Here is a 14,151-nt window from a genome sequence, read left to right as displayed (position 1 = left end):
TTATTTTTATTATTTTTATTATTTTTATTATTTTTATTATTTTTATTTTCCAAAACCTGCTGGTTCCTCCTGTGTTTTGTCATCAGCTTCAAGCAAACCCCTTTATCTCTGACCCTGTGTTATCTGCAAGGCCCAGAGCCGAGCAGATCCCGGCCCCTCTGGGGCTCCTCCAGCAGCACCGAGCTCAGCCCGGGCCCCAATTTCCCCCTCCCGGGTGACGCTCAGCGATAAAACCCCAGCCCCGGGGGCCTCTGGAGAGGGGAAGCAAAGCTGGGATTGCTTCCCTTCAAAGGCCTGAGATGGAGCTGCGGTAGCAGATGGTGTGAACTGCCTGGAAGTGGGGATGAGGCAGCGCTGAATTCCCAATTAAGTGTAATTAAAACGGGGCTCGTTTATTTATTTGGCTGCCAAGGGGCGTCGCTTCCCTTTGAACGAGGGGCTGGGCCCTGGTGCCTTCCCGGCTCCCAGGAGCTGGGAGGGAATTCAGGGCATCTACAGGAGATGCTGGGATTTAAAATCTATCAGGGAAATGTTTGCTGGGCTCTTCCCTCGCCGGGATCCCTCTCCAGGGTGGGAATGGGGGCACTCCCCGGTGTTCCAGCCCGGGAAGAGGGAATTCCATGATTTTTGTTTGAAATGGGGCTCGGAGTAACCTGGGATAGGGAAAAATTCCCTGCCCGTGGCCGTGGGGTGGAACTGGATGAGCTTAAAGGTCTCTTCCAAGCCCAAATATTCCACGATTCCCTCCTTTTCCAGGTGGATCCTGGGGCGCAGTGAGGTGGCTCAGGGGTACTGGCTGTGCCCAGGGAGGTGCCAAATCCCTGCAAAATATCCATCATTTCCTGCTCCCTGTCGGCGTTTTCCTGGTTTGGGTCTGGGATTCTCAGACACGTCCGTATCCCGTGGGCAGGGATCTGGGAGCAGGAGCAGCCTGGGATGCTGAGGGCTTTTCCATGGGAAGGCAGCTCAAGGCTGTTTTAAGGGATCCTTTATGGAAATACACCGGGCAAAGGGAAGGAGGAGGGTTTGTGTTCCATGTGTGCTTCCCAGCTGAATTCCCGGCCGCTCAGCGCCGTTCTGCCGGCTGAGTCATCCCTGCATTCCCACCTCGGCCTCAGGGACATCCATTTGCTTTGGATTCTGAGGAGAAGAATGAGCCCGGCTCCTTCTGCCATAAACACCGGGGTGCTTCCGATCCCAGTTTTTTATGGAATGGATTTTGGGGTGATGTTTGCTGCCCTCTCCCAGCTCCAGGGCTGTGCCTGGAGCAGCCCCTGGGATTTGGGATTGGGGTGAGGATGATGCTGAGCATGGTTTGTGTCCCCTCTGTGGGGACAGATGTTGTCCAGCCCCTGGGATGGTGGCGTGTCCTTCCCGCTGCTCCCTGACCCCCTGGAGCCATCCCGGATTTCTGGGCTGGAGCCACAGCCTGTTTCTCCTTCTGCCAGAGACAGGAGTTCTCCCTTTGGAGCCACTGACAGGAGTTCATCCCAGATCCATAAATCAGAGTTTATGGAAGGAGAAATCCCAGGCCCTGAGCCGGAGCCTCTTCCCGAATCCTCCCAGCCCCGGCCTTGCTTCGCTGCTTTTATCCCAAGGACAGCCTAAAATAGGACCATGAAATGTTGAACAGGGCTGGAGAGAGCTGCACTCGGAATAAAACCGGGATCCTGGCAGGAATGTGGGAAATGTCTCCTGCTCAGCCAGCAGGGCTCTCTTCAGATCCATTTCCTTCCCTGTCGGTGTTTTCCTGCTGCAGGTTTTTCCTGCTCCTCTGAGGTGGGAGATGGGGAATCTCCTGCTCTCCTCCCCATGGGGTTGGTTGGGATCCAGCCCCGCTGTGGGGGATTCAGGGATGTGGCTGCTCAATATCCCATGGGAGGGATGAGGTGGGGTCCCACCACAGCTCCTCTCCAGGCTGTCCTGGTCTCTTCCCATCCCACAATTCCTTTGAAATCCAGTTTGTGTGCAAAAATCCCATTGTTCTGCTGGAATTCGTTTCTGGGGCTCGAGGGGGGTGTGGTACCACCAGGGTATCCCACTCCCAATCCCACCCGTCTCCGTGGATGACGTGATTGTGCTCCTGGAAGCAGCCTGATGCTTTGGTTATTCCTGGAGAACGGGCAAAAATCCAATCTGCTTGTCCCTCCAGAGGGAGCTGGGATTGATTTTGCAAGTCCCAGAGCTGAGAACAAAGGAGCACTTCCTTTATTTTGCTCAGAAATCGATTCCTTGTTTTATTTTTCCGGCTCCGAAGGGGCCCCTTTTCCCAGGCGTGTGCCCGGCCCTGCCAGCCCCGGACTGGGGAAGTTGGTGCCGTTTCCCTGTGCTGGGCGGGGGATGAGGATGGGAGCTCCAGATGTGTCTCTCCAGCTGTGGTTTTGTCCCAGAGCACTGGAAGCTGCTGAGCAGCAAATGCCACCTGGGAGTGGAGGAATTCCTTCTAGGAATTGGCTTGCAGGGAGCTGGGGAGAAGGAGTTTTAAACTGCCAGAGGGCAGGGTCGGATGGGATATTGGGAAGGAATTCCTGGCTGGGATGGAATTCCCAGAGCAGCTGTGGCTGCCCCTGGATCCCTGTCCAAGGCCAGGCTGGACACTGGGGCTGGGAGCAGCCTGGGCCAGTGGGAGGTGTCCCTGTGGAACTGGAGGTGCCTTCCCACCCAACCCATTCCATAATTATGGACACCACTTCCATCTCCACCTAAACCCCCGGCATCTAATGCTTTTATTAATTTATTTTCATTTTTGGATTAATTTAATTAATGTGCAAAGAGAGTTTTTCCAGCTGAATCCACTGTGTCCTTTCGGGATGAAAGGAGCAGCAGGTGCCTCTGGACAGTGGGAATGCCAGGGGGAAGGAATGGGAGGGATTATGGAGAACAAGAACTGAGCTGCTCGTCCTGTCCCTGGTTTGGTGTCTTGGAAGTGCTGTGAGGAAATGTGGGAATAACCACGCTTCTGTTCTGGGATTCCAACATCTGGGAAGGGGGGCTGTGTTTGTCCTGAGAGCTGCTCCTGGTGCCTGTGCCAGCCCGAATTCCTGCTCCATGGATTTCCATACTTTAGGAACATGGAGTTATTAAAAAAAGGACAGGCAGGAGGGAAGGGCCCGGGGAAGACGAGCCGGGACTAGCGTGGCAATAAATGGATTAATTCAGGGCTGTGGGGGCAGTGCCGGAGCCTGCCGGGGCAGGAGGCACGGCTGGGCTGTGCACGGGTGTTCCTGGGGGTGCTGGCACGGTGGCAGCATCCTGTGGGAATGGCAGGAGAAGGCTCTGCCAAGCTCAGGGGGAGCAGCACCAACCCCGTCCCCCCGGCTCCAGCGTTCCCATCCCAGCCTGCTGCTGCCTGGCTCCTTCGCAGCTCCTGATAAAATCCCACTTTTCATCTCAAGTGGGGAATGAGGCTGAATTTTTCCCGGGTTCCTTCAGAGGATTCTCCGTGTCTGATCCCGCTCCCATCAGAAGCTGTTCCCTGCCAAGGCTGGGAGACGTGAGTGTGGCTCAGCCCTCGGAAATGAAGTGATTAAATTAACTGGGCTGTGTAAAATTCCAGCCTCAAATCGTTCAGCCAAGCACTTCGTCTACTGGGAGCTCTTTGAGGAGCTCTTGGAAGGGAGCAGGAATTAGTTTGCTTAGAAGGACCTGGTGCATGTAATGACACCGAGCGTGGTGCCACCGCTCCTGCCCGAGGAATTAATCCTCAGACACGGAGCTGTGAGGTCAGGGAGGCTTTGGGAATTAGTCCGGTGTGCTGCCAGCCCGGGGCACCGCAGGGACCAGCAGCAGCTCGGCTGTGCCGTGCGTTGTCACCACGTGCTGTGCCACCTCTGGCACCTGCCTTTCGGTCCTGCCCTGGGAGCAGCCCTGGTGGCAGCGTCACCACGAGGTCCTGTGCCTTGCTGAGGCGATTTCCCCCACCCACTGTGGAGCTCGGGGCAGTGCTGGAAGCTTCTGGGGCTCTTTTCAGGCTGGATTGTTCCTGGAGTGATGTTTGGGGTGGGATTCGGGTGTCGGGCTCTGGGTGATGTTTGGGCTGGGATTCAGGTGTCGGGCCCTGGGTGATGTTTGGGCTGGAATTCAGGTGTCGGGCCCTGGGTGATGTTTGGGGTGGGATTTGGGTGTCGGGCTCTGGATGATGTTTGGGCTGGAATTCAGGTGTCGGGCCCTGGGTGATGTTTGGGGTGGGATTCGGGTGTCGGGCTCTGGATGATGTTTGGGGTGGGATTTGGGTGTTGTGCTCCGAGTGATTTTTTGAGCTGGGATTTGGGTGTTGTGCTCCGAGTGCCATTCTGGGGGAATCTGGGTGTTGAGCTCCCTGTGTTCGGTGGTTACGGCCTGGTTTGGTGCAGGAAGGAGCTGCTGGTGCTGCCACAGTCCGGGCTGGTGCTCCAGCACCCTCCTGCCTCCAAGCTCCAGCCAGATCCCAGCACTAACCCAGTCCCTGGGAGCCCGTGGGAGTCGTTCCCGCTGGGTGGAGCAGCCTTTGCTGAGAGCCCCTGTGCACGCTGGGCTGGGTGAAGGCCCCTGGCAGACCCCGAGCCCTGACTCTGTGTCCATCCTCCTCTGAAAGCCTCAGCACAGGCAGGCACCTCTTTGATCCAGCAGAAATGCTGGGAAATGGATTTGTTCCATGGCTGCAGCCACACACCCTGCACTGGGGTGTCCTGGTGTCCCATTCCCACTGAATCCCCGGGCTCTGGAGCATGGGAAGCCCGTGCTCTCTGCTCAAGCACCCTGAGCCTTCCTAGCAGTAAATAAAAGCTATTTTTAAAAAGAAATCCTTATTTTGACCATAGTTGGGCAGCTCCACGGAGCCTCTTCTCCAGCATTTTTGTTCTCTGAGCGTAAGCTTCCCAAGAACTGGGGAACTTTCCCAGCTTTGGGGGCTCATTCCTTACAGGAGCAGCTTTTCCCTGGCAGTTTCCTTTCCAGGTCTGCTGGGATCTGTGCTGTCAGACCTGACAGAGGTGTGGATCCCAGGATTGCACCTGGCTGGGAGCCCGTGGGATGCAGCTTTCCCTGTACCTGTCTGCGAGGGGCTGGCAGTTATCCCCCAGGACGTGCTGTGCTTAATTACTGGCAGTAATTAAAACCTCTTCTGGAGGTGGGAGATAAGAACAGCGCTTCCTGTGTGGCAGCAGATGCTCCCTAACACCCATCTGCTCCTCAGCATCCAGGCCCTTCTGTGCTCCCTGGAATTCCTGCTGCAGTGGGAAAAGGATGAGGAAAACAAGGATGTTGGGAAGCTTTTTGGTGGAGATGCCAGCGGGGAATGGCTTTGGTTCCTGAGGGGCACTGGGAGAGCAGTGGCACCGATGCCTTCAGCCCCAGTGCTGCCAGAAATCCTTGGAAAAAGCCTTTAAAACCAGGGAAAGCTGAGGGGAGGCATGGCTGGTGTCCTTGGGAAGCAGGGCGAGTGTGGAGCACTCCTGGGATCCTGTGGGGCTCCAATTCCCAAGGCTCTGGATTTTGATCCAGTTCCTCTTCTGGGGCTTCCTCGTGCTCCAAAAGGCAGGAAAAGGAGAGGCTGGGGAGAGGGGGGTGGTGCACAGGGGCTGTGTGTGGGGTGTGCCAGGGGATGGAGCTCCTGACCCTCCCCGGCCTCCCTCAGCCCTTGGATGTGGGAGAGATGCTCCTTCCCGGGCTGGTTCCCCTCGGATCCCTCATCCAGGCTCTCCATGGATCCATGGAGAAGCTTCCCCTCTCTGGTGCCGATCCCTCTGGCACAGCAGGAGCTGCAGCCCAGGTGGGTGAATCCTGAGGGCCCCATTTCCTCCATCTGCCCAAAGCTACCGGAGCATCCAGGGCTTGTGGGGAGGAGAAACGGGGCTGGGATTGTCTGGGGAGCCTCCAGGAACTGGAGAGAGATTTTCCAAGAGATTCTGATTTATCTCAGCCGTTAAGGGTGAGGATTTCACTGCCATTCCTTTGTGTTCCTGGGGAGGGGATGTTGGCATCTTCTTTAGGGAATTGTTCCTTCTCCCCTTCCCCATGCCCCGACCAGGGTCAGTCCAAGCTGTTCAGCTCTCCTGCTTTTCCTGGGACAGCAATAACCCGGATTTCCAGCTGCAGGTGCTGGGAATGAGGAGGGTGGGGGGTGTTGTGGGGGCTTGTGGAGGAATTTGGGAGCAGCTTTTGCGCTGCTCCGCTGCTCCCTCCAGGTGTTACCTGAGCTTGGAGCTCGGGCGCAGTTGGAATTGCACAGCAGGAGAACACTCGAGGCTTTTCTGCCTTTCCCATATTCATCAACACCAAATAATTGTCACCAACAGCCAGCAAGCAGCAGTTAATTATGGATTTTAATCAGTCTGCGGTGCATCCGTGCTTGGCACTGCCTCTCCTCCCCTTCTCCCACACCTCGGAGATGGGAGCCGACAAATCCAAACAGGGAGCCAGCTCAGCCCTTGGAAGTTCAGCTGAAGGAAGAATCCCTGGAGCCCCCGGGCTTGGAGACCCCTCCCCTGACCGTGGGCAGCTTCCTGGTGAGGCAGAGCCTTGCTGGAAGGATTGGATGGGGAAATCGATGGGGGAGAGGTGGAGGAGGGGTTTGGAGGAGCTGGGAATGGTTTTCCTTCCAGCATCTCCAGCCAAGGGAAGCTCCAGATTGTCCTCAGTGAGTTTGTTCCAGCATGGCAAGAGGAGATGCAGGGATGCTGCCTGGAGGACGAGCCTGTGCCACAGGGGACCAGCCCCTCCTGCCCCCCGGGCTGTCTGCAGGGGCTTTGCAGCTAAACCGGGACTAAAACCGCTCTTAAACCACCTCAGAGGGGCTGCAGAGCTTTGCCAGGGGGAATTTGAGCAGCCCGGAGCACTCTGAACTCCAGGGCTTAGGAGAGGTTAAGGCCAGACCTAAGTGGGGAGGAGGAGAAGGGCTCTGGAGCAGGTGTGGTGAAAATCTGGAGAGCTCCAGGGGCTGTGGTTTGGATTTGGGAGCTGAGGGAGTGCAGGAGGAGGGGTTTGGAGCGCAGAGTCAACAGCGCCTCGGTCTGTTTGTGCACCAGAGCTGAGCTCACGGCTAATGCAAACAGTTTTCATTAAGAAATAATCAGAAATAAAAAGCCATTTCACATGCTGATAAGGAGCCAGTCGGTTTTTTCACTTCAGCAGCAGTTTAAGCCACGCTCAGAGCCATTTATCTTTTCTCCAGCGCTGGCTGCAGAGGATATGAAAAATGCACACATGTAATTAAACTTTTGGCAGAATCTTTGCCCTGCAGCTTTACAAAGAAATTCAATAATGATAAATGGAGTGGGATATCTAAAGGACTTTTTGTGAACAGGATTTAAAACAACATCTGTGGCACAGAGAGTTGTTTGCCACCTAATTGTCTTGGCACGGATCTGGGAGCAGCCTGTCTGTGGTGTCAGCTCTTCTTTACAGCCCAGCCCTTGTTCTGCTCTTATCTCCACTCCAATTTGCCATTGAGGCTTTCCTGATTCCCAGCCAAGCCCGTGCTTATCCCTAATGACTGTTTTGTTCCCCCAGCCCGGCGTTTCCAGCTGGGAATGCTCCTGGGTGTGTGCTGGCAGTGGTGGCATCGCTGCACCGTCATTATCCTTTCCTTTTTATCATCTCCTCCAGCAGCAGGTGGGAGTGAAGCCCATCCCCTGACCAGGCTCCGTGTGACGCTCCTGGGAAAACGATGCCGGGGTTGTGTCCCTGCTCCGGCTGTCGCTGCCTTTATCCCCGGTGTTTGCTGGTGGTTCAGGCAGGACCCACAAATCAGTAATAATGTGGCAAAACCAAGCAGCCAAAAGATGGGAATCAGATATTCCAACAGCAGAAGGTTCTCCTCAAGTGGTGGAGCTGTGGTCAGACAGCATTTCAGCTCTTTCCAGAACCTTTTAATCCAATTGCAGGTTCCGCAGACGTAGCAAATACAGTCAGAAGAATTGAGGGGTCAGTTTTAAAGGATGTTAGCAATGACAGTTTGTATCGTTATCTTACGTGCCTCTATTCAATTGTACAAACCAGAAAAAGTCAGTATTTTGTTTCTCATATCAGAGCATGTTCTTCTCTTCCAGGGATCCTTTATAGGAGAGGCGATTTTGTGGTGAGATTGTCCCTCCCAACCCCACCCTCAGCACTTTCCCTGGAAAAGCTGCACCAATTCTTTTTCATTCCCACAGGTTTTCCCTGTTTTCCTCACCCCTGTGGCATTCCCCCATCCTTTGTCACCACTGGCCTTGGAGGGGCTTCAGATATCCTTGGAAAAGGCAAATTTTCATCATTTTTCCCCCAGTAGGAGCAAGCAGACTAATTATAAATGATACATAAGATATAAAATAATAATTAACAAGGTTAATCTGATAGAAGTGAGCTGGGACTGAGCACCTGAGGAGGTGGCAGTGAAGGAACGGGGCTGGGCCAGGCTTTTGGTTTTGTTGATTGGCTTCAGACTGAACGAGAGGAGGATTAGATGGGATTTTGGGATGGAATTCCTGGCTGGGAGGGTGGGGAGGGGCTGGGATGGAATTCCCAGAGCAGCTGTGGCTGCCCCTGGATCCCTGGCAGTGTCCAAGGCCAGGCTGGAGCAGCCTGGGGCAGTGGGAGGTGGGCAGGGGTGGCACTGGTTGATCTTCGAGGTCCCTTCCCACCCAAACCATCCCAGGATTCTATGATTCCATGAGAATCTGCCCTGGCTGTTGTGGTGTTCTGTGGATCACTGGGTGCTTCCTCCAAAGGGAGAAGCGCTGGGGTTTGGTCTCTTGAAGGTAACTTCTTGTCTCTGACTGTCCCATAAATCCCTTTATCCTCTCCCTGGAAATCCTTTGGTGCCGGAGAGGGATTCCTGCCCCCTCTGCATCCCACACCAGCCTGGTTTCCACGCAGGCTGCGGCTCCACAGGGAGCCGGGGATTTGGGTGACCCCACATCCGTGCTCTGTCCAGTCTGTGGCTCAGCGCTGGGGCCTGGGCAGGGTGAGCTCAGGACAAGGCTGGTTGTGGGGACAGGGACCTGTGCCAAGCAATTAAATTAACGCAGAGGTCTGGTGCGAGAAGGGAATTTCATCCCTACGTGGCCGCAGCCGTGGCCGCCCCTCTGCCAGGGGTCTCGGTGCCAGCATTCCCACAGTGCCGTGGCCAGGCTGCTCCACGGGATCTGTTTGTCCTCGTCTTGCTTCCAACAAAACATTTATCCTTGTCCCCGCGGGCTGGAGCGGAGCTGAGGCTCTGCCACCAAATGTCACTGCTGGGCTGGCGTTTGGGGCCAGCGAGTGGCTGGCTCCGTATGGCCGGTGACAAGGACAATATTTGTCTGGGCAGCCTCTGGCTGTGTTTGCGCAGTGACGCTGACAGCGGCTCTCTGCTGGGGCCAGCCCGGGCTGCTGCTGTCCCAGGGGAGGGGACACGAGGGAAGCCACCCGCGCCCGCTGCTGCCCAGGGGAGCTTTTGTCTTTCACCCGCTTCGGGGTACCAAAACTCGAGGGGATGTGGCCTCAGCTGTGCCTGGGGAGGTTCAGGCTGGAATTCCCTCATGGAAAAGCGTTGGAAGGGGCTGCTCAGGGAGGTATCACCATCCCTGGAGGTGTCCAAGGAACGACTCAGTGCCCTGGGGACAAGGGGGGGGATCGGTCACGGGTTGGACTTGATGAGCTTGGAGGTCTTTTCCCACCTGGATGATTGTGTGAAAACACCTGAAATTCCTGGTTTTATTCCCTGTGCTGCCGAGGACTGTTTTGGGAAGCCTTCAGGTGCCTGGTTCTGTGTTTCAGCTGGCACGATGTGGAGTGTTGGTGACACCTCTGCCTTCCCAAGGTGACACCCCTCGATTTGCATGAGCCCCGTGGTGCTCGGGTGCTTAATTGGCTCTGGCAGCACAGCCTGGGTGATGTGTGATGTGCCAGCCAGCACCATCCTGCTTCCAAACGCCACGGCAGCACTGGCATCCCAGCAAAATGATTTCAGCTCCTTGCACTGTCCAGACAAAAAACCTTGGAGCTGGGGGGCCAAGGAGCGGGAGGGGGAATGATCTAAATCCAGAGGGGGAGAATTACGGTGTCTGAGGGTCAAACCTTTGACTGGAAGCCGTGGCTGGGGAAGGCTGAGGAATCTGAGCTCCTCATTTCTCGCCCTGGTCCTGCTGAAGGCAATGGGGGGACTTTGCCTGGATCCTTCCACCCCCTCCCAACCCGGATTTGGGCACAGGTTTTTGGAGCGTGTTTCCAAAGAACTGATTGGAAGAGAGCTGAGAGCACCAGTCCTGCTGGGAGCAGAGGTTTGGGAGAGCCTGGAGCTACCCAGAGATGCAAAGGGCAAATGTTTTGGGTAGCGGAAGAAATAATGGTTAAAAACAGCTCAGTGCCCCTGTTTTGGGAAGGGGTGAAAATCCAAAGGAAGTGTTGGGGGGGTTTTCCTTCATCAGCAAAGGCAATGGAACTGCAGCCCTGACAGGTTTGGGATGGGGGAAAGGTCTCAGCATCTCTGTCTCCATCACCCTCCTCACCCTCATCCTCCTCACCAGCCCCAGAGCTTGGCCCAGCCAGGCTGGAGCTTTGCTGGCTGTGAGCTGGGCTGGACCAGGAGCAGGTCCTGGGAGGAGGAGGAGGCAGAGGAGGAACTTGGCTCTGCCTCGGGGTCTCCCTGGGCTCTGCAGCGTGGGGACCCCCTGCTCTGGTCGGTGGTGTTCCTTTTCCTTGCTGTTTCCTTCTGGGAAGGGAGGCAGGCGCTGCCCAGCTGTGTCCAGCTGTGCCCCCCTTGGCTGACCCCGGTGTTTTCTGTCCCCAGACAAGGCTGAGAACGGGGAGCCCTACCAGAGGAGGAGGGGAGCGGGGCCCCCCCTGCCCGAGGGCCCCCCGGCATTCCCGGCGCCCCGGGACGGAGCCCCCGCGGCTGGGAGCAGCAGCTGGAGGAGGATTATGCTGATGATCCTGGCTATAACCATCCACAACATCCCAGGTGAGCCCCGCGGGTCACCCCTGCGGCCCCGGGCCGCGCGCATCGCACGGATCCCCTCCTCTGTCCCCCTGGCAGATGGCACTCGCTGAGTGGGCGCCTTTGGAAGGGATCCTGTTCCAAATCCTGTGGGGCTGAGCCACGTGAGGCCTTGGCAGCAGAGCCCCCGTGGGGAGGGGGCTCGGGGAGCCTGGAACAGCTGCAGCCGGGCTCGTGCCAACCCGGCGTGGGTGGGAATTGTGACTCCCGAGGGGATATTGGGAAAGGTGACGCTGGGAAGGCAACAAATTGTGCTCCCTCTGAGCCTCTCTCGTGTCTGTGAACAGCAAGAGGTGCGTTTCAGAGCGCCGAGTCTCTGCTGGAGAATGGGAAATCGGGGTTTATTTCAAGGCAGGGATTTGGACAAAGGGTGGAAAATTTCAGAGCCCGGGGTTCCTGGAGGGCTGAGTCCTGCCAGGCTGGGCTTTGTGGTGCTGAAAGAGGTGATCAGAAGATGATGAGATCACTTTGGGACAGCTCAGGACGTTTGGCTGCTTTGCAGTTCTTGGGGGTGTTGGAAATAAAATAAGGCAACATTTTCCAGGGCTCCTTTCCTGGTTTCTCCCCCCTCCCTCCTCCTGCCCTTCTCCTTCCCTGGCCTTTGCCTTCTCCCTTCTCTGCCCTGTGCCTGGCTCAGGTTGGAGGCTGGACTGGGATGGGGAGAGGCTTCTCTGCATAACTTGGATCTGTAAATCTGGGAAGAAGCAGTGAGTGCTTTGGGAAGAGCCGCGTTTTCCCTGGATACTGGCAGCGAGGAGCTGCTGGGCTCGGGGCTCGCCTGGACCCTCACACGTCACCTTGTGCTTGGTGACTCTGAGAGTGGCTTTTGTCCAGTGCCAGGACACCCATCCCAAATTCCATCAGGGACAGCCTTCCCGGGTGAGAAGGCTCCGGGGTTGGTGTCGAATCCCAGCTCCTGTGTTTCCCTGGGACTGACAAAATCCAAGGGAACACGTGGAGAGCTCCTGGCTGTTCCCTCCTCTGCCCCTTCCAGCCTCCTGCTGCCCCTGGGGTGGGAATTGCCTCCCTCCAGCGGTTGTGGGCACCTCTGGGTGCTCCTGGTGCCACCCTTGGGCGGGCAGCTGGCTGGGTTTGGTTATCCTGGTAGGAAGCTGAGAGTTAATGATTTGCTGCGCCTCCGTGCATCAGCAGCACGAGCTGTTCCTGGGCATTAACCTGCTCCAGTTGGTCAGCAGCAGCAAAACATTTCTCCCTCCTCATCCCTCTTCTTCTAATTAATTACGGGTGGATAATTTGGGTGCTGTAGTTCAGCTCCGGGTGGTGCTGGGGGAGGCAGAGGCCTGGCAGACGAGGCGAGGAAGGAGCTTTAAATGAGCCACACGCTCCAAAAATGAAGGGGAAATATCTGCACTGAGTGAAGTGTGATTGGATTTCATCCCTCAAACGAGGTGGCAGGGAGTGAAGGTGGCACCTCCTGCCTGGCATGGGGACTCCTGTCTGTCACCAGCCGAAGGAGAAAGTTCTGCAGAGGGGTGACCAAAGTGTCACCTGTGGCAGGAGGTCAGAGCTGACACGGCCCTGAGGTGCTGAGCTGCCCTTTCGCTGCTCCTCCAGCAGCACAAAGCCACCTCTGCGTGGTGCCAGAGGTTGGAAATGCTCTCTTGCATCTTAAAGGTCACCATGTTCAAGCTTCGTCCCCAGGGAGGTGTGAGAGTGAGGGCCCAGCCCCGGCCTGGAGGCTCAGCTCAGTGCTGGCTCTGTCCCTGCTGAGCTTTAACCCCCAAATCCCCCTCCTGCCCTTTCCTGGTGCCTTTTCAGCAGCCTCACAGTGCTGCTGGTGACACTGGGGCCGCTCAGCAATGACAAAGCCCTGACCAACACCCTCCTTTCCGTGGGGATTTGTACAAAGTCACCCCCGAGGTTCCAAATTCCAGAGGCAGAGCCCCGCAGGGCACAGGGTGCCAGCACTGCTTGTGCCCTGATAAATAATTCAGGCTGTGGATAAATAATTCAGGCTGTGATTAAATCAGGTGAGCAGCAATTTGGGGCTCTGAATTCCTTCTGCTTTCCCTGCACAAGCACTGCCGCTGCTGCTTCCTGTTGTAGGCAGGGTTTGGAAACACGGGAATCTCTGCCTCAATTACAGCCCCATCCATAATTAGCACAGCCTCCCGCAGGGTGAGGACTCCTCGCGCTGGGGAGGGTGGGAGGTGCCGGGCTGGGAGATGCTGGGGATGCTCCGAGCCTGGGAAAATCGCTCCGTGCTCCTCAGGGAGTCATGGGATTGTTTGGGTGGGAAAGGACCTTAAAGCTCATCCCATTCCAGCCCTGCCGTGGGCAGGGACACCTTCCACTGTCCCAGGCTGCTCCAAGCTGGCCTTGGACACTTCCAGGGATGGGGCAACCACAGCTTCTCTGGGAATTCTATTCCAGGGCCTCCCCACCCTCACAGGGAGCAATTGATTCCTAACATTTTATCGAAGTCTTCCCTCTTCCCCTTTCAAACCGTTCCCCCTTGTCCTATCAGGAGCTGCCTGTGTAAAAAGCCACTCTCCATCTTTTTTCCAAGCTCTTCTAAGGAATATCATCTTCTGGAAGTGCTTAAAAAGCACTGAAAGGGCTCCATGGGCTCTCTCCAGAGCTTTCTGTTCTCCAGCTTCCTCTGGCAGCAGCTCCTGGCTCTGGTGCCGTGTCTGCTGCTCCCTCTACTTCCCTGCGAGCCCTCTGCCCTCCTACAGAGGCATCCAGGTCGTTCCCAAGGGTTTTCCATCCTTCCAGTGCCTTTATAACACTTCACACAGCTCCACATCCCTGGGAGGGACCGGGATGCAGGAGGGAGCTCCACTCTCACCTTGTTGGGTCTCTGAGCTGCCCGAGTGCCTCTGATGGGCTGGAGCTGCTCTGAATCCTCACTCCAACCCCAAACTCTTCCTAAATTCCCTTTCTCTGGTGGTTAAACTGCTCCCAGGCGCCATCCCTGCTCTCCTCCCGTGCCGGCGGGGGATGAGCTCCCCTTTTATCACCAGCAGGGAATTGTTTTATGGACTTTGAGCCCTTTTTAGTGCTCAGCTGGTTTGGTTCTGGCAATGCCTTTGGCTTTGTTTCCAGGCTGGGAGCAGCTTCTTGTGGAGGGGGGAGAATGGAACCCCCAACCCAGCCTCCCACAGCAACTCTGTGGTTGTGGAGGAAAGGTTGGATAATTTGCTCCAAAGCCAGGAATGCCAATGGAAAGGATAAATTGATAATGACAGGAG

At 56.3% G+C, this 14,151-nt stretch overlaps 1 protein-coding gene across 2 annotated transcripts in view; it reads left to right on the top strand.

Moving 5' to 3' along the window:
• The window catches only part of SLC39A11 (solute carrier family 39 member 11), a 124,172-nt gene that overhangs the window by 28,659 nt on the left and 81,362 nt on the right, over nucleotides 1–14,151 (top strand). For both annotated transcript variants that reach the window (XM_042025519.1, XM_042025518.1), the window contains exon 6: nucleotides 10,730–10,900. In XM_042025519.1, coding sequence (XP_041881453.1) covers nucleotides 10,730–10,900 — 171 coding nt within the window. The remainder of the gene's footprint in view (nucleotides 1–10,729; nucleotides 10,901–14,151) is intronic.

Source organism: Corvus kubaryi, unplaced genomic scaffold (genome assembly GCF_017639235.1).
Source record: "Corvus kubaryi isolate FWS band 111438036 unplaced genomic scaffold, C.kubaryi_AGA036_p1.0 37272, whole genome shotgun sequence".
Lineage (NCBI taxonomy): Eukaryota > Metazoa > Chordata > Aves > Passeriformes > Corvidae > Corvus > Corvus kubaryi.
The sequence above is the reverse complement of the archived record's forward strand: the minus strand, read 5'-3'. Positions and strand labels throughout refer to the sequence as shown.